We start from the raw sequence: 19454 nt of genomic DNA, 5'->3' as shown, positions 1-19454 counted from the left end.
GGAAAAAAAGCTTATGATGGAGGAAAAAAGATATGGACTATGACATTCATAATGCTCTAGCCACAAATAAATAATACAGGCAAGAGATTCACCAGCACTTCAGCTAATCAGTAGCAAAACCATAACAAGCAAAAGCAGATTTCAAACTGAAGCAAAGGGACAATCCATCTACTCTATGCAACTATACAGTGCAGGCAAATGAGACCAACTATAGGCTTATTGATCAATCTTCCATGCATTTAATTTTCTTTCTACAAGCTACGTTTACCTTGACATATGCACAATTTAGAGCATAGCTGTTAGTCATGTTAGTCTGTCTAATATATAATGCCCGATTTTTCACTCTGACCATTATTCCGGCACACGGCAACCAACATCCCACTACCTGTCCATTAAAGAGGCCTCAACACGAGTAACTCATTCATCTAGTCTAAAATAACCCAATAAAACAAAGAAACTATTTTAACTGACTAACTATAACGGCTGCAGCACATCCTGTTCATATACTTACATTATATTAGGAGAACAATATTGTCTGAAAGCATTACAGGAGAACATCCTTATGACCTGAAATGTCTTGTTACAAAAAGGAGGGAATATCGTCATCAGGTTGGAATGTGCCCATTTTGAGCGGCAACAAAAGCTTGTTTTGCTGTGAGAAGGTAAAGTATGCAGTCTTGTTAGGGCATCTGGCTTGAGCTTATTATCTGAAGGAAAGGTTAGAGATTGTACAAGGCTATAACACAAGCTCCAAACACTTCAGGCATTGCTGCTACTCCTTCATCTGTATGTGTGTGTTTGTGCTTATGTGTCCTTGAAGCTTTGAGCTAAGGTCATTTAAAAAGTACAAAATGGATTATGAATACAAACTTAGGCAATTTTGAAATGCTGTAATTTGATGAATGTTGGTCAAACGCTACAGTTGTCCGTGTGAATGTGTTTTTGGTATGTATGTATGTCTTTGTGAGTGCATTTGAGAGCATGTATGTATTTTACACATAAAAGCTGATCACAAAAGCCTTTTAAAACTTTTGCTAAAGTAATTGCATGGTTCAGTACTTTTGCACTAATTTCTTTATAGCTTCACAAAAGATCAAACACCACTGCATGAGCGAGACAGATACAAACCCCATGGTTACAGTGAATGACATGCACACCCATTAGCATGGCAGAAAATGGATTTAATTGCATTGCACAAACTTAATTGTTGGCAAGAGCAATTTATGGGAAGAACAATTATATATACACAAGGCGGCTAATGCAGGCAATCTATATGAAACTGCTTTTTGAATACCTGCTCTCTACAAAGGGAGTTATTATAGTTATTATAATATCTTTGTCATTTCATACTCAGAGAGATGATAATGCTCTTAAAATCGATTTACTTTAAGCTGAGATTTGTATCAGTTTTTCAGAAAACTCAGCATCCAGGAATGCCTTACAAGTGAAAAATATCAACTAAAAGATCACTGAAAATTAGGACAATGTATTTTTCATTAATTGTAAATATTTAACTACTTAATCTGTAAGTGGATTATTTGGAGTCTAAATGAATGGACAAAGTTCTTCTGCCCTTTAAACAGGACAACCCTTCAACAAGTTGCTAAATTTCACTAAATGACTAAATGCTTATTTATATAAAATATGGGATCACATCATCTGAAAGGCTTTGTACTACTCGTGCTGTTGTTTTACGTTTGTGAGGGGGAACTCATGAAAATTCGTACATATTTTACGAGTTGGCTATTTCGTATGATTTTATTCATATAAATGGGTACGATTTCACCACGTGCAAATGCCTGGATGTCTAATGCAGAATAAGCGCTAGTTCCAAGCACCAGACATTAAGGACATGCTTATTACAGTTTATATCAATTGCTTTGGCTCAATTCTCAAATGAGATTTTGTTTTTTATTTCAAAAACATTAAGTTCAAATCTCTGAACAATTAGTTCTTGCTCACACCAGATTTGAATGTCTTATTCATTTAAGCAAACTGCAAGCATTTTGGCACATGTGTGCAAAAGAGAAAGTACAATTGTCTACAGTTGTGATGTCCCATAAAACAGTTGTGACAATTGCACTTACAGTTTAGAGAATGTTAAGACCGTTTCAAAAAATTAACCAAAGCAATTGAGAAAAACTGTAACATTATGCTCGTCCCCAAACGCCTTATCTAAACTTAACCAATCAGTAGTGTAAACATGATACTGTTGTTTCCTGTGTGTGCAAGCAGCAAGTAATGGTCACATATTAGATGGAAATGATTAGGGATGCACTGATCCGATACCTGGATCGGTATTGGCTCTGATACTGATGTTTTTAAACGGATCGGGTATCAGTTCCAAATCCGATACTGTGTGTTAGTCATGTTCGTTACTGTCAAGCTCAAAAAAAAGACATAAAAGAACCATTAAAACACCATTAAAGTAGATAATTGACTCGTGCATTTTATTCAAAGCAACTTGATGACGTGCAATAGCTCTAGGAATCGCTAAAAGCTGTGTTTAAGTAAATATATAAAATGCATGTGCAACTCCAGGGCATTTGGCACTGCTCTGTTTATACACGCCTGCGACTATTTTTAGCCTTCACAGCAGTGTGCAATATTAGCACGCTACTCACGAACAGTATGTAGACGCTCAATAGTTCAGTTCACTTATAATATGCATTTAGAATGGCACCAGAGGTGCCTTTTACCAGAATTTGAATAAGCAAATTAAACTACTGTGAACTTGCCTGTATACAGACACATACAGGACTTCCTGGATAGTTCAGAATGTCAAAATAAAAGCATGAGGGTTTAAAAAGTTAAAGGTGTCACGGAGAGACCCACAGAGGCAGAGATATGAACTCAGAAGCAGGGTTTATTGAACAGATGATTGAAACAGTGATTTAAACATTGTGAGTAAATTCAGTTAATCAGAGTGGCAAACAGCAGGTGAGAAAATATTCAGACAGGGTACAGACATGAACAACAGAGAACTCACAACAGTCTTAAGATACTTGCACGCAATAATGACGACACAGGTATGTTTGACATGGTAGACCGGTCCAGAGTCTCAGAGATACTATCAATGAGGACAGACAAAGAGTGTGTGTGAAAGCGGAGTATATATGCAGGCCTTGATTTGTCACTAATGATATGCAGGTGCGTGTAATCAGAACTCAGTGCAGTGAGGAAGAAAGAGACAGACCGGTGGATCTGTGACAAAAGGTGCACGATTATACTGTATTACTATATATTACTATTATAATATATTATTATTATTATTATTATCATTTGTTTACAAATTATAAAAATATTTAAGTTGAATGGGTTCCAAAAAATAACTGTGTGAATGAAAAGTGAGCTAATATCTTACAACTAAATTGAACGAAAAAGAGATCTGAACCTTTAAAGTCCAGATACAAGTTGAAATAAAATATAAATAAAAAAAATGACTTCTTTTCAACTGATGACTTATACTGGAATTACTGTTAATTTTGCTGCTACATTATCTGATATACTAGTTAGCAATACAGTTTTTTTTAATAAGCTACACATTTATATTAAAATAATGTGTAGTTAGAGGTTTGTTTCTTTACATATTAAAGAGTACTCCCAATGAGTTCCACACAATAATGTAAAGATATTATAAACTGATTATGCAAAAAACAACACTAGTATCAGATCAGAATCTCTATCGGCCATTGCTGAGATTTCCGATATTGGAATCGGATCGTAAGAGAAAAAGTGGTATCAGTGCATCCCTAGAAATTATGTCCAGCGAAGTCTTACAATATCATACGAATTAGCCAAATTTAGAAAAGTCGTACGAATCATTACGATTTCGCCGTGAGAGTGTGTTGGAAAGAGAGAGACATGGAAAAAAAAATATATAGTTACTCAGTCACCAAAACTGGAGGAGAGGGTGTTGGTGTGAGGAGGTTAAGAAAAAAATATCACAAATGATTTACTTTGAGGCCATTTTGTTTTCTTGCAGCTAATGATAAAGAAGATACAAACATTGACAGACATAATTATCACAGTTTGTGAAATGCACATTGTCAAATCCCTGCTGTGCTTTAATTACTGCCCCTTCATGCATTTGTCTCCGCACCAGCGGATCAGTGCACCCAACACAGACTGCAGCGCAAAACCCTCAGGGAGGGAGCACTGACTCATTTCTTTTGTTTCTACAGCAGTCATGTCATCCTGTAGCTCAAAACCCGCTGAGGATAAGCAGGGATGTGCCTGGTCAGTGCCTGGATGGGAGACCTCCTGGGAAAAACTAAGGTTGCTGCTGGAAGACGTTTTAGGGAGGCCAGCAGGGGGTGCTCACCCTGTGGTCTGTCCCCAGTAGAGTGATGGGAACACTATTCTGTAAAAAGGCACCGTCCTTTGGATGCAACTTTAAACCGAGGTCCTGACTCCCCGTGGTCATTAAAAATCCCAGGGCACTTCTTGTAAAGAGTAGGGGTGTAACCCTGGTGTCCTGGCCAAATTTCCTGCCATTGGCCCTACTCCATCATGGCCTCCTAATAATCCCCATCCATTAATTGGCTCTATAACTCTGTTCTATCCTCTCCACAAATAGCTGGTGAGTGGTGAGCGTACTGGTGCACTATGGCATCCACCTCATTGAGCTGGATGCTGCACACTGGTGGTGATTGAGGCGATTCCCCTGTTCACTGTGTAAAGTGCTTTGAGTGTGCTTTGAGTGTCAGAAAAGCAGTTTATAAATGTAATGTAACGTTTGTAAAATAAAAAATACGTTCATTCTTCTTTTGACAATCCAAAAATAACAGCATGAAAAATTACTCATTTTTACTTTCTCAGTGTGATACTTCCTACACAGGTAGAATATTGATCAACATTATGTTTATGTACTGATTAAGAAATTGCATGTCTTGTATTGCATCTTTGGAGGTGATGACATCACAGTCTGAATTTACATAAAAAAAAAAAATGCCCTAGTGTCACCATAAGGCTCAACATTCCAAAAACTTTAGAAATCTTTGTGTGGTTTGTTTTTAATATCATACACAGCTTTTATTGGTAGATGACTATCTGTCTACAGTGTGGTTACTTTCTTTTAACCATAGTGAAACATTTTTATTTTTCATTATGTTTTAGAAAAGAACGATGAACTATTTTAACCTAGTTTTACAAGTAAGGTTTTTGTGTCTCTTTGTAATTATTTAATTCAGTGTCTGTGCTTCTACATATACATGAAAGAGCATATTTAACAGTCTGAGAACAGTCAACAGTCACTGTTGATCCACAGAGCAAAGAAAGAAGAGGAGAACGTCGAGGTTATGTATGTAACCTCCGTTCCCCGATGGAGGGAACGAGACGTTGTGTCTCCCCTGCCACGTCGCTGAGCCGAGCCACTGTTGTGCCCGACCATTTCCGGCTCCTCAGAAAAATCCTGAATGAACTCCCGTATTTGCGCCGCTTAAATACCCGTATGTCCGGGGGCGGGACATGCAAATACTGGTTGCCAACTCTCATTGGCCTTTTTTCATAGTTCAGAGGTGAATATCGGCGCTCAAGAGAGACCCCTAGTGTTGCTTCTCTGACACAACGTCTCGTTCCCTCCACCTAGACGTTCCCCTTCTGTCGCTCTCTCCACATTGTGTCAGAGAAGCGACACTAGGGGTCCACTTATAAAAGTGCCATGCGCTGAGCCGTGTACGTGAACTGCTGATACAGGAGCGAGCAGGTATTCTTACGTGCAGGATGACCAACTGTATCAGGCTGCACGTACCCTTCCCCAATGCCCCATTTAAGCCATCAGGATTCCTTATCGTTACCCTGGGGGGGGAACAAGGTGCTGGCCGCCAACCTGGGAACGGGCCAAGCCTGGCCGGCCTCTTTTCTCTCTATGTTTCTCGCATAGAGCAACTAAGGCCGGGGCCCTTACACGAGTTCCTCCGCTGAACTGCGACCCACGAGGGCTAGAGAGGACTCAACCAGTGTCCCAAACCTGAGATCTCCTGGGAATGAAGGCGCACTGATTCCCCTGGTTAGGGGGAAGGGCGCTAGGTGCAAGCGATTCACCCGGTCAGATCGTGGGCGTGCTACCGAGTTCTACGGGCTCGGTACCTGAGAAAACAAGGGACGATACTGACTCAACTCGGAGATTGTAGAATCTCGCAAAAGTGTTAGGTGTTGCCCAGCCCGCTGCTCTACAAATGTCTGCTAGGGCATTGCCCCTAGCCAGTGCCCATGAGGACGCAACACTCCTGGTGGAGTGGGCTCGGACCCGCAAGGGGGATGGGGGGCATGGCCTGGGTGTGATAAGCCAGGGAAATGGCATCGACAACCCAGTGGGCGAGTCTCTGCTTGGAGACAGCGTTCCCTTTCTGCTGTCCCCCAAAGCAGACGAAGAGCTGCTCAGAGCGTCTGGTGCTCTGTGTGCGGTCCAGGTAAATACGTAAAGCACGTACTGGAAACAGCAGTGAAAGGGCTGGGTCTGCCTCCTCCCGGGGCAGCGCTTGCAGGTTCACCACCTGATCCCTGAAGGGTGTGGTAGGAACCTTGGGCACATAGCCCGGTCGCGGTCTTAGGATCACGAAAGTATCTGCCGGACCGAACTCCAGGCAAGCGTCGCTAACAGAGAACGCATGCAGGTCCCCGACCCTCTTGATGGAAGCGAGCGCGATCAGCAGGGCAGTCTTGAGAGAGAGGGCCCTGAGTCCAACTGAGTCAAGCGGCTCGAAGGGGGGTTTCTGGAGTCCCGTAAGGACGACCGAGAGATCCCAGGAGGGGAACAGGTTAGGCCGGGAGGGAGTTATCCTCCGGGCACCTTTTAGGAACCTGACAATTAAGTCGTGCTTACCAAGAGACTTGCCGTCTACCATGTCGTGGTGGGCCGCGATAGCGGCGACATACACCTTGAGGGTGGAGGGGGACAGCCTCCTCTCCAGCCTCTCCTGAAGAAACACGAGCACTGACCTAACTGCGCACTTCTGCGGGTCTTCGGCTCGGGAAGAACACCAGTCCGCGAACAGACGCCACTTTATAGCGTAGAGATGCCTGGTAGAGGGGGCTCTGGTTTGACTGATTGTATCTATGACGGTCGGTGGTAGGCTGGCTAGATCTTCCGCATCCCGTCCAAGGGCCAGACGTGGAGGTTCCAGAGGTCTGGGTGCGGGTGCCAGAGCGTGCCCCGTCCCTGAGAAAGAAGGTCCTTCCTCACGGGAATTCGCCAGGGAGGGGCTGTCGTGAGGAGCGTGAGGTCCGAAAACCAAGTCCGGGTGGGCCAGTAAGGGGCTACCAGAATGACTTGCTCCTCGTCCTCCCTGACCTTGCATAGCACCTGTGCAAGAAGGCTCACTGGGGGAAATGCGTACTTGCGCAGCCCCGCCGGCCAGCTGTGTGCCAACACGTCTGCCCCGCTTTTTTTTAGGGGAGCCTCTGTCTGGGCATACCAGAGCGGGCAGTGGGAGGTTTCTTGGGAGGCAAACAGGTCTACCTGAGCCTTGCCGAACCGGTCCCAAATCAGCTGGACCGACTGGGGGTGGAGCCTCCACTCTCCGCCAGGCAAGCTTTGTCTTGAAAGCGCGTCCGCTATCACATTGAGGTTGCCGGGGATGTGAGTGGCGCGCAGTGACTTGAGTCGCTGCTGACTCCAAAGGAGGAGACGACGGGCGAGCTGTGACATGTGGAGGGAGCGTACTCCGCCTTGGCGGTTTATGTAGGCTACGACCGTGGTGCTGTCTGTCCTGACTATGACGTGTTTGTTCCGAATTAACGGAAGAAACTTCTGCAGGGCCAGAAAAACAGCCAGCAGCTCTAGGCAGTTGATGTGCCATCCTGCGGCTGCGCGCCCTTTGCACACGGCGCCCCAACCCAATTTGGAGGCGTCGGTTGTGACCAGAACGCGTCAGGACACCTGCTGCAAGGGTACTCCTGCCCTTAGAAAGCAGAGGTCTGTCCAGGGTTTGAAGGTTTGGCGGCAGGCAGAGGTAACTTTTACGTTGTGCGTGCCGCTGCGCCATGCTCGTCTCGGGACTCGAGTCTGGAGCCAGTGCTGAAGTGGTCTCATATGCATCAACCCCAGCGGCGCAGCCACCGTGGAGGGTGCCATATGCCCCAGGAGCTGCTGGAAACGTTTTAGCGGGACTGCGGCGCCTGGGTTGAAGGAAGCGAGGCATTTCAGCACTGACTGAGCACGCTCGTTGGAGAGACGTGTTGTCATTGGGACTGAGTCTAACTCCAGACCGAGGAAAGAGATGCTCTGGACCGGGGAGAGCTTGCTCTTTTCCCAGTTGACCTGAAGCCCCAAACGGCTGAGGTGGCTGAGCACCTGGTCTCTGTGTGCGCATAGTAACTCTCGGGAGTGGGCCAGTATGAGCCAGTCGTCGAGGTAATTGAGTATGCGTATGCCGGCTTCTCGGAGCGGGGCAAGAGCTGCCTCTGCGACATTCGTGAAGACGCGAGGGGACAGAGACAGGCCGAAGGGGAGGACTTTGTACTGATACACCTGGCCGTCGAACGCGAACCTTAGGAAGGGTCGATGTCGAGGGCGAATTGAGACGTGGAAGTACGTGTCCTTCAGGTCTACCACTGCGAACCAATCTAGATGCCGGACGCCAGATAGAATTTGTTTCTGGGTGAGCATTTAGAACGGGAGTCTGGACAAGGTCCGATTGAAAACTCGCAGGTCCAAGATCGGTCGTAAGCCGCCGACTTTCTTGGATACAACGAAGTAAGGGCTGTAGAAACCCTTCTTCATTTCGGTTGGAGGGACAGGCTCTATCACGTCCTTTAATAGAAGGGAGGCGATTTCTTCACGCAGGGAATGGGCATGTTGGCCATGTACTGCGGAAAAATGTACGCCCACGAAGGGGGGCGGAGACCTGGCAAACTGAATTGCATAACCGAGTCGAATGGTCCGGTGCAGCCAGCATGACGGGTTGGGCAGTGAAAGCCACACCTCTAAACTCCGTGCTAGGGGCACCAAGTGGACGAGTTTTTTGGATGTACCCGGCGGGGCTTCGCAGCGGTGCGGAACAGGTAACGCACCGTCGGGAGGCAACTTGGCGTCCCGAGGCTCTGGTGCTGAGAATAAACTCAAAGCACTTACCTTGCTCCGCGCATCCGGCTGGGGGTGGGTTCGTGACTGAGGAGGAGGTCTGATGCTGGCGTCCTCTGGACTCGTCTGATCCGGCCAGCCGGGGAACAGTCGTGGGGCTGAAGGCGGGGACACCGCGTCCATGGAGCCGGGAATGTTGAGGCCTGAAAGCAGAGTGCCGTGAGAACGGCATTTGCAGGCCATATGCCCCAGAGACAAAGGAAATAGCTCTTTTATTGAGCATTTGGGTACTGCAGCCCTTGTTAGGGGGTGCGGCAAATGAAAAAACAAAGGATGCTCCTTCTGGCCCCCCACCGGGGGACGGAGCGGTCTTACCACCTCCGGAGCTAACGTCTTGGGCTCTGGGTGCGTTGTCTCAGGAGCGCCTGGGAGCCTTCCGGGTCCTCGAGGGGGTCCGTGAGACAGGGGGCGTGCGCTTCCCGCGGTTTGCTCGACGCTGGGGCTGAGAGCTGGGCCCAGGTTGAGGCGGAGCAGGAGCTTGCCTTCTGGCCGCGGGAGGACGCCCTCGGCAAGCAGACGGGGCATGGGCCGTGGCGGCAGGCTTGCGGCGAGGCATGATGTGAGAGATGGCCTCCGTCTGCTTCTTTACCGTGGAGAACTGCTGGGCAAAGTCCTCGACGGTATCACCGAAGAGGCCGAACTGGGAGACAGGGGCGTTGAGGAAGCGAGTCTTGTCGGCTTCACGCATCTCGACCATGTTCAGCCACAGTTGACGTTCCTGGACCACTAGCATGGCCATCGCTTGCGCTGTGACCTTCGTCGCTCTCAGGGCGAGGTCGGTCGCTGAGCACAGTTCCTGCAGCGTGTCGGGATCAGGGCCACCCCCGTGCATGTCGCGTAGTGCCTTTGCTTGGTGGACCTGCAGGAGAGCCATGGCATGCAGGGCGGAAGCGACACGTCCGGTGGCGCTGTAGGCCTTCGCTGTCAGCGAGGAGGTTGCTCTACAGGTCCGGGAAGGGAGTACGGGGCGACCTCGCCAGGTGGTAGGGGTTCCGGGGCATAGATGGATCGCAACCGCCCTATCCACCTGGGGAATCGCCTCGTACCCATGGCGCGCTCCGCCGTCGACGGTGGCGAGGGCGGACGAGCCTGTGGTGGTGTGACGAGTGGAGAGGGGTGCTCTCCACGAAGACGTCAGCTCGTCATGCACTTCCGGGAAAAACGGAACCGGGGCGAGGCTGTGAGCGGCTGTGATGGTTGTGGGGAGGATGGAGGGTTCCAATCCAAGCCCAAGCTGTTGGCTGCCTGGGAAAGCATGTCGGTCATCTGTGTGTCGGCCTCAGCCTGGGCGTGCAGGCCCGAAAGCGGCAGCCCAGGGGAGTCCTCAGCATCAGATTCCACGCCCTCCGATGCCGCGGCGAGCTCATCTGCTTCCATCGCAAGAGAGTCGGCAGACTGGCTGTGAGGCGAGTCGCCATCGCCTCGAGCACGGACGGGAATCAACGAGCGTGCTGGGGTGCGGGTGGTCCGAGGTGGCGTACCCAGCGGAGCTGCACCCGCTGCCATCCCCAAATCGCCTCCATCGCCAGCCGCATCGTCCTCAATCCCGTGGGAAGAAGGAGCAACACGGGGGGCGGCTGGAGTGGCTTGCTCACGGTTGTAAGCATGCCGCGACCGCAGCGTTGTCATGGTCATGTTCTCACAGTGAGAACATGAACCATCCACAAACGCAGCCTCGGTGTGATCGCTACCCAGACACACGAGACAACGCCTGTGGCCGTCGGAAGCGGAGAGCACTCTACCGCATCCAGAAACAACACAGGGGCGGATCTTTATAAAGACGCGTCCTTAAAAGGACGTTCAACGCCGCTGTGTTTTGCTCTTTTAGAGGAAATTACTCTTTTAAATAAAATCACTCTTTTATGAAAAAAACTTGTGAGAGTTTTTTAATCTGCGCTGTCGAAGCGCCCAGGGGCAGGAAGTGCACAGCCGTGCAACAGGAGAAAGCCGCTGTTGTGCGCCGTAGAATCCAACAGCATGCAGCAGAGGGATAGCAGGAACTAGGTGTGTATACGCAGCAGTTGCAGACACGACCATCGGCTCCGAAGAAATTTTCTGAATGAACTCCCGTATTTGCGCCGCTTAAATACCCGTATGTCTGGGGGCGGGACATGCAAATACTGGTTGCCAACTCTCATTGGCCTTTTTTCATAGTTCAGAGGTGAATATCGGCGCTCAAGAGTGACTCCTAGTGTCGCTTCTCTGACACAACGTGGAGAGAGCGACAGAAGGGGAACAATTTGTTTTGTATGAGCAATGAATAAAATAAACAGCAACCCTCTAATTTCAACGGAGGGGTAAAAAAAAGGAAGTGGATCTGGCATAGTCAAGCAAGTGGCACAAACAGACATAAATACTGTGCACTGAAAAAGCTCATTTTAATATCAATTATAGTATTAGATGCCATAATTGCACAAGATGGCTCATTAAAAAATAAGAGAACAATAAATATATCAACAATGTTATTACGATTTGACCAACGTTTAACTCCAAGCCCAAACCTAAACATAAATCTAACCCCTAAACCAAACTTTAAACCCTACGATAATTTGAATAGGGAAATACATTTTGTATGGCACAGAAGAAAGAAAACACTGTGGTTTCCAGGTTAATGACATACATCAGTCATTTGTATTGCAAAAATAACTAGACAGGTAAAGTTTGTCAAGACAAACTTTGATGTTAGCTTGACATAGCATTGTCTGAAAGTTCAAGTAAACATTTTTTTTTTAATTGTCACCGAAGGATATGGGGTAGATAAAACACTATTGGACTCATTGCAACGCAACGGCTTGAGGCTGTCTCCACCGGCACGTCGATACAAACTTTCTGAAATGTTCTTTTGTGTTGTTGGCAGTAGTAGCGCAAGTGCAAAATGGAACGGGACACCTGTTTGTTTACTGTTGGCGTGACGTGCCGCAACGGACGCTTCCATAATCATTGCATCATTGATTATAGCATCTGATGTAGACAGGGTGTGCAGTACAGCCCATTGAAGAGAAAGTATGTCTATCATTCACAGCCTCATTGTCATATTTCTTTATCTGCTGTGCAAAATCCATAAGTCTGATCAATTAGAAAAGACATAGCTCACTATTCCAGAACAGTCTGAAGGTCTGTGCCAAGTTTGGTGGATGTAACTTAAAAGCTCTAGGAGGAGTTAGTGTTAGACATTTTGTTGTCAGTTTAGAATAAAATCCTTCAACACACCAACATAAATATGGAATGAGTAGCCAAATTTGCTCAGAGATGTATCCTTTCTTAAAATAAGATTTGTTATGGAGATTGGTTGATCCAAAAGTCATACCTTTTCATGCGTAAGTCAAGTCATACAATATCTTATGATTTTGCCATCTCGCATTAAGTATTATGAGTTCTCATGAGACTATGTTGGTTTTAACTACCTGTAGGACTTGACATTATTACTTAAAGCACAATATGTAGAACATGTTAAAATAGAGTTTGGATACTCACAATGGGACTGGCGTTGATGTAATCAGATCTGGACTGGCTATTCTCCAGCTTCAGAATGACTCTGGAGTGATCATCTAAAGTATTCAGAGATAGACACTGACTGTGATGTAACTAGAGCATTAATATTTATTTATATTAATCGTAACACATTTACAACCTCTTAACTAGTAGTAAACACTTTATTTGAGAATTGTATTATTTTACAGTATAATATAAATTAAACAAATAAAAAAAACACTCAAGGAAAAGGCCAGTTTACATTATCTTTTTTTTAAATTATTATTATTGGTCAAAGCAGAATGCATAGGCCTGTGACAGGCTGTGCTACAGGTTTTATACCAGACATAGTGCTGGCTGATACAATTTGTGAAACACTCACACACAAGAACACCATGTGGGCTGTTGCGCTGGATGTTCTGTTCCTCCTGACCCACTGCACATGCTGCTGGCTCAGCCTGGTAACTACAGAGAGCTTCCCACTCCTTATCTAAACGATCTTTATTCTGCAGGTGATCCTCCATGTATGACTGCATGAGACACATGGTAAAGAGAGACACAGAGTGGGAGCTTGAGAAGTTGTGTTCTAGGTCCTAATGATGATATGGTAAAAAAAAGCAGCAATAATAATATGCAAAACTCAATTAACTCAATGACAATCCATCACTATAGAAATAAAAAAAGCATTACAGCCCAATATATACAGGAAAGGCTAAAGCATGTATAAAGGATTTACATTTATATAAAAGGGTTATATTTGATTTGTTTATGCAATTTCAACAAGAGTATGAACCATTGCTTTGTGCTTATGTGTTTCATGTGCTATCTGCTTTCCCATGTAAACGTTTTTGTATTAAGTCTCCTTCCCTCCTTAAATCCGGCGAGTAAAAAAGCCCCATAACAAGTTTCCATTCATCTGCTATAATCCAGCTTTACCTCCAATGCCAACCTATCGCTTTCTGTTCTCTCTTTCTTTCAAACAATACAATCACTCACCTATCCACCTTCAGACAGACAAGAGCTCAAACCCACTCAGCACAGTAATCGTAGACAGTAATCCTAAACATGCACCACAAAAGAGGAGTGAGAGACAGAGAGAGAAATAGAGAGAGCCTCAGAGAGAGAGAGAGAGAGAGAGAGAGAGAGAGAGAGAGAGAGAGAGAGAGAGAGAGAGAGAGAGAGAGAGAGAGAGAGAGGGTGAGAAGGTAGAGAAAGGGGGTTAGAAGAAGGGGCTTGTCCTGACAATCACACATGCAATTAAGACTCCTGAAAGGCCTGGGCACGCCAGTGCCTCTTCAGCCTGCTCCAATCACTCCTTTTCACTGCTTGCACAAATGCTGATAAGATTGTCTCTGCTTAAGCTGCCTTCCCAAGAAGCCCAAATTGAATTCAACTGAGACAAAGGGGAGTAGAGAGAGAGAGAGACAGAGAGAAACAGAGATCTCAGAGGACTGTTTATCTGGCCAGAGTGTAAGAGTGTAAGTGTTGTTTGGCAGTTGGTGGCTTGTTCTTTGGCTGCTTATTTCTGGGCTTCCATTGTTAACCCACCAGAGAGGGTTTACCTTTTATTTGTGTTTATGTGTTTGTGAGCACGTGTATGTTTGTTCGTGAGTTCATTGTGTGCAAACAAATGACACACTCACAACCTAATGTCTTGGCCCTTACAGAGAAAGCAATCCATAATCTCAAAGGGCTTCAACATACACTAAAGTCCTGCTTTCCAAAAGTCCACATTTAAAAAATATTTGTAAACGTATATTCCTAACCCTATGTTCAGGATTTTTTGTAGTAGCGAAGTGCGCACCTCAGAACAGTGGGCAGTAGGTTCAGTGTCTGTGTTCTGTACTGTGAGACCATGTCTTTAGAGATGATGAACCTTGTGACAAGTCATTTAATAGAAGTCAATATAGTTCATATGGAATTCATTATTTAGTGAAGGAGAAAAGACTTTGATTAAATACCACTGAAATAAAATTAACTCAAAAGGAAAAAAGAAAGTCTGTTGGTCAGAAGGATTTCCTTCAAGCTTTAGGAAACAAAAACTTTTACTATCATTTGAATGTATCACTCACATTTTCCATAACAATTGCATACCTGTATTCACAGAAGTTCAAAAACTCCCTGAAACTAAGCATAAAAACCATCTTGGAGTTTTTTTTCTACCTTAGGTTTTGGCTTGCTCACACTAAAGCATGATGTTCTGTAACGCTGCTTTGAAACTATGTATTATGAAAAGAGCTATACAAATTAATTTGACTTGACTTGACATACTCACCTTACCACAAAACCACTGCCCTTTTAACAATAATAAACCAAGACAGGCAGCTGCACTGAAATTTTCCCATCCTTCTTGTCAAATATCACAGCTTATTCTGCAATCAGTTTACTTCTCCAGTTATATCTGAGTGCTGTGAGTGGACGATTGCCAACCGTAAGTGGACAAATATGATTGTTTTGAGGGCAATTTTTTCTTCTGGAATATATCTGACCTTCTGCTAGCTGCATTCTGGACATAAGGTTAAAAGGGATAGATCAAAAATTAAGGAAACCTTTGAAAAAAATCTAGATATTTTTAGCACATCAAATGTTTAATCAACACAGGTCAATGAGTGCTTACCACATAAACCCGATTTAAGAAAATTTGCTGTCATCTTCTGTGTGAAGCAGAATATGTATTTTTGTAGGTGTGTAGCATCTGTCATAAGTGTGTGTGTGTGTGTGTGTGTGTGTTTCTGAGCCCATGTGTAACAGTAACTCTCTCTATTTCCCTTTTCTAATACCACGTCTATTAGCAAGATTATGCTTGATTTAATCAGAAACAGATGGATTTGGCAAGCAGCCAACCATTTAATCTCTCAGGTACTTCTCTGACTGAAGGACAGCAGTCCCTTTTCTTTCATTTCACAAAAAATCACATCTCTTCTTTAAGCATGTAGGCATTTTTAAATAAGTCCTAAAAACAGCATATCATTAAATTTTTGTTTAAAGAACACACACACACACACACACACACACACACACACACACACACACACACACACACACACACACACACACACACACACACACACACACACGAGGACTCTCCATAGACATGATTCTATTCTCTAACCCTACCCCTAAATCTAACCCTCACAAAAAACTTTCTGCATTTTTACATTTTCAATAAAACATTGTTTAGTATGTTTTTTAAGCGATTTGAATTATGGGGACACTAGAAATGTCCTCATAAACCACATTTATATCAAAATACCCTTGTAATTGCCAGTTTGTAACCTAAAGAAATGTCCTCATAAACCACCCAATCCTGCCCACACACACATGCGTGCACACACACACACACACACACACACACACACACACACACACACACTGAGAATATCTGATCTAAATAAAAGATAAAACCTCTGTATCTCTCTCTCTTTTTGAAAAGAAAATGCAAAGAAAAAGCCACTTTTGAAACAGAAAAACAAAAAGAAAAGGATAGAGTGGGCAAGGAAACACATACATTGGACACCAGATAATTGGAAATGAGTGTTATGGATCTTAACCTTGATGAGAACTCTTTGAAGTAGTTTAAGTTGTAATAGTAATTTTTCACATTATTAATATATATATATATATATATATATATATATATATATATATATATATATATTGTGATCAGTTGAATGCCACTTTGGTGAAAAGTACCAATTTCATTCCAAAAGAGAAAAATCTGTATATTATTCCAAACGTTTGGCCCTAGTGTATGTGTAATAAATACATAGAGCAGTGGAGCAACAATGGTAATCTGTGGAACTGTCCAAGGTTCTGAGAGAATTGGTTCTTCAAAATCCAGCAACAGCTAAGTCTCAGTGTTACGATCCCCTGTTGTCTGCCCTGTGTTCTCTGTCTCACTAGTCACGTTTTTGTCACGTTTTCTTGTTGTCTGCTCCGTGTTTTCCATTTCACCCGTCACCGATCCCGTTCCATGTCACGTTTTCCCTGTTGTCCGCCCTGAGTCTCACTGTCCGTGTGTGAAACTGCACTTCCCACAATTCCCGGATCACGCTTCCAGCCCTGATCACTGTGTTATTGTCCGCACCTGTCTGTTATTTTGTCATTACCTTGTCTGTTTATTTAAACCCTGCTTTCTCCCCTTCCCTTTGTCGTTCGTTGACGTTGCATGTTCGTTCTTACGTTACTAAAGCTCTCATGTGTTCTTCGTTCTTGTTCCCTGCAGTTCGCTGGTCCGTTCGAGGATAACCCTGGTTCATTCAGGATAACCCTGCTGTTTATGTTTTCCTGTTGTTTGTTCGTTCGAGGTTACCCCGCCCTTCGTGGATGTTCGCTCCCTGTTCACCCTTGTATGTCGTCTCATATTTTAGTTTCTTTTTCCCATCGTGGACCCTTTCTTTTGTTCCTGAGTTTGTTTACTTTGTGTAGTCTCAAATAAACTGCGTTTGGATCCTAAACACCTGTCTGCCTTCTCCTGCTTCACACAATTCGTAACACTCAGACTCTTAGACCAGGGTGTTTAAAGGTAAACAATGTGGAGAAGCCACTTTAAAACTGTTGTCACCCAAGCCACAAGCTACTCATAACTTGAAGTAGCTAAACTAAAGTTTCTTATAAAAAAAAGGATCATTTGCATTAAAGCTTTTTTTCTTTTCTATTTATTTATTTATTTTTTACAGATTTTATTTTTAGCAGTTGATAACACATGATAATTACAATTTTTATTAGGGTGACATTAAACAAATAGGGTGACCACATTAAACATATATTTAAACTTAATATGAACACAAAAAAACAAACACACTAGAAAACATTCTATTTTATATAACCAAATCAGAATTAAGTGATAACAGCAGCAAATAACTAAATATTTAGCTTAAAAAATAAATTTTAGGTTTAGGTAAATATATGGTTGAATATCTACATTTTCATGTAATGAAACCTACAGTAGATAAAGCCTGTCAAAGAGATTGAACAGAACTTATAAGCAGACTATATAAAATATTAATAAATGAAACCAAAGAGAAAAAACAATCAAACACCAAAACAAGAGAAAGCACACTGCCTGTCAATGAAAATATGATGGGAAAACAGGGGGCCATTACAATGCATGGGCAGCTCCACATCAGATGAGGCTGGACAATGGAAAATATCTTCTCGTTCTTTGCTCTTATCTTTGAGGATGGATGAAAAAATATGCCTTACAGAAACCTGACATACTGAGAGATTATGCTATCAGAATATATATTTTTTTCATAACCCGTCTTTGATCCATTGAGAGATAGAAAGTGTACAAGCAGTTACCTCTCATAGTACTAGCTCATACTGCAGACAAGAGATAAAGGTTGGGTGTAATTGTAAGGTTTTCTGTAGCACAGAGCATTCTTACACTGATCAGAGTGGCATGCACATTTACACATCAAAGTATTTGTAAACATATATATTGAAAAGATTTTACTTTCTTGCTGTGTATCTACAAAAATGACATGCTCCATGATGCTGGTTCAAGACATCCATACACAATGCAGGCAGTGAGATGGATTTGACTCAATGCATTTTTTGACTTTTTATGGTTGAACAATGGCTTTGTAATTGTGTAAACTTCAGCACATGCATCTCCGCCTAACAACGCACATGGTTTTATTAGCTGTTGAAAAAACCTTCAACAATCTCAGTAAAGACCATCCATTACAGGAAAACACAATGCCCTAAATGAATCAACACAGAGGCTGTCTTTTGCCCCACTGTTGGATGTTTGATAGATTCCCTGCCGGTAATGAACACAATGCTACCAGGCACCTATCAGTCTTTTCTGCCAAAGCTGTGCTGAGATGAATAAAACAAAAGTTGGGACAAAATTAAAACGATCCATTGTGTCAGAAAAGCCAGAGCTCACGGGGCCCTCCAGTCCTTTTCAGAGCAAAAACAAACCCAAAATTCTGCAGTAAGTGACTGATGTGAGAAAGAGGTGAAGGAAAACAGAGAGAGAGAGAGAGAGAGAGAGAGAGAGAGAGAGAGAGAGAGAGAGAGAGAGAGAGAGAGAGAAAGGACAGTGGAAAAGAAAGTGTTTAGATATCCCGAGTGTATATATAAAGTATATACAGTGGGTAAGCAACCAGATTGATTCTTACTACCATGGGGAGTACCGCCGCGTGAAAACTTAAAATCCTCACACGTGATACACGTTCGCAAAATTACCGCCAGGAGGCACAAATGGACACTTTTGTCACCATCATTTAGTAGTGTGAAGAAAGAGATATTATGATTCAATTGTTAGTATTATGAATTGATATACAGAAAATAATGCTTGAATATAAGCCTTTTTCAATAAATTAAAACTGTTGCTTCATAGATATTAGCTATATAATTACCTTTATGAAAATCTAAATGAAAATACATTGTGAACATCCATAATTTATTTTTTAGCAATAATGAATCAACAAAAACAATGCATTAAATTAATGGCGTTAACACGTGTTATAATTGACCCGGCTGGTCGATAGTGTTAGACTAAATGTGTTAGACCCACTCATAAGCATGATATGTGTGTGTGTGTGTCTGTGTGTGCTTATTTGTTGATTTTAAATAATATTCTTTAAAGTTACAGCGGTTGGTGTGGAGTAGTTAAAAATTATTTGAAAATCATATGTGGACAGATATGTAGACAGCTGTTCGCTCGTGTCATCTGATAATGTCTTTTCCTGCAAATTGCGGGTTCGAGACCAGCTTTACTTGTCTTATTGTCTGTTTGGATACATGTAGAAAGTAAACTGCCTCCATCAGATTCACAAAAAGCCATTTATATATAAATGCAAACAAATAACTCTCCAATGCGCAGATGTCCTCGTGAACACTATAAATGCAGTAAAGTCTTTATCACGCGTCTCCATTACAACAT

The 19454-nt window shown here is 43.6% G+C and overlaps 1 protein-coding gene across 3 annotated transcripts in view; it reads right to left on the bottom strand.

Moving 5' to 3' along the window:
- LOC127627403 (receptor-type tyrosine-protein phosphatase N2-like) overlaps window positions 1-19454 on the bottom strand; it is a 301164-nt gene that overhangs the window by 14633 nt on the left and 267077 nt on the right. For all 3 annotated transcript variants that reach the window (XM_052103780.1, XM_052103859.1, XM_052103942.1), the window contains 2 exons: window positions 12939-13086; window positions 12560-12633 (listed from right to left, as the gene is read on the bottom strand). In XM_052103780.1, coding sequence (XP_051959740.1) covers window positions 12560-12633; window positions 12939-13086 — 222 coding nt within the window. The remainder of the gene's footprint in view (window positions 1-12559; window positions 12634-12938; window positions 13087-19454) is intronic.

Source organism: Xyrauchen texanus, chromosome 1 (genome assembly GCF_025860055.1).
Source record: "Xyrauchen texanus isolate HMW12.3.18 chromosome 1, RBS_HiC_50CHRs, whole genome shotgun sequence".
Lineage (NCBI taxonomy): Eukaryota > Metazoa > Chordata > Actinopteri > Cypriniformes > Catostomidae > Xyrauchen > Xyrauchen texanus.
This window is presented reverse-complemented; position numbering and strand designations above follow the sequence as displayed.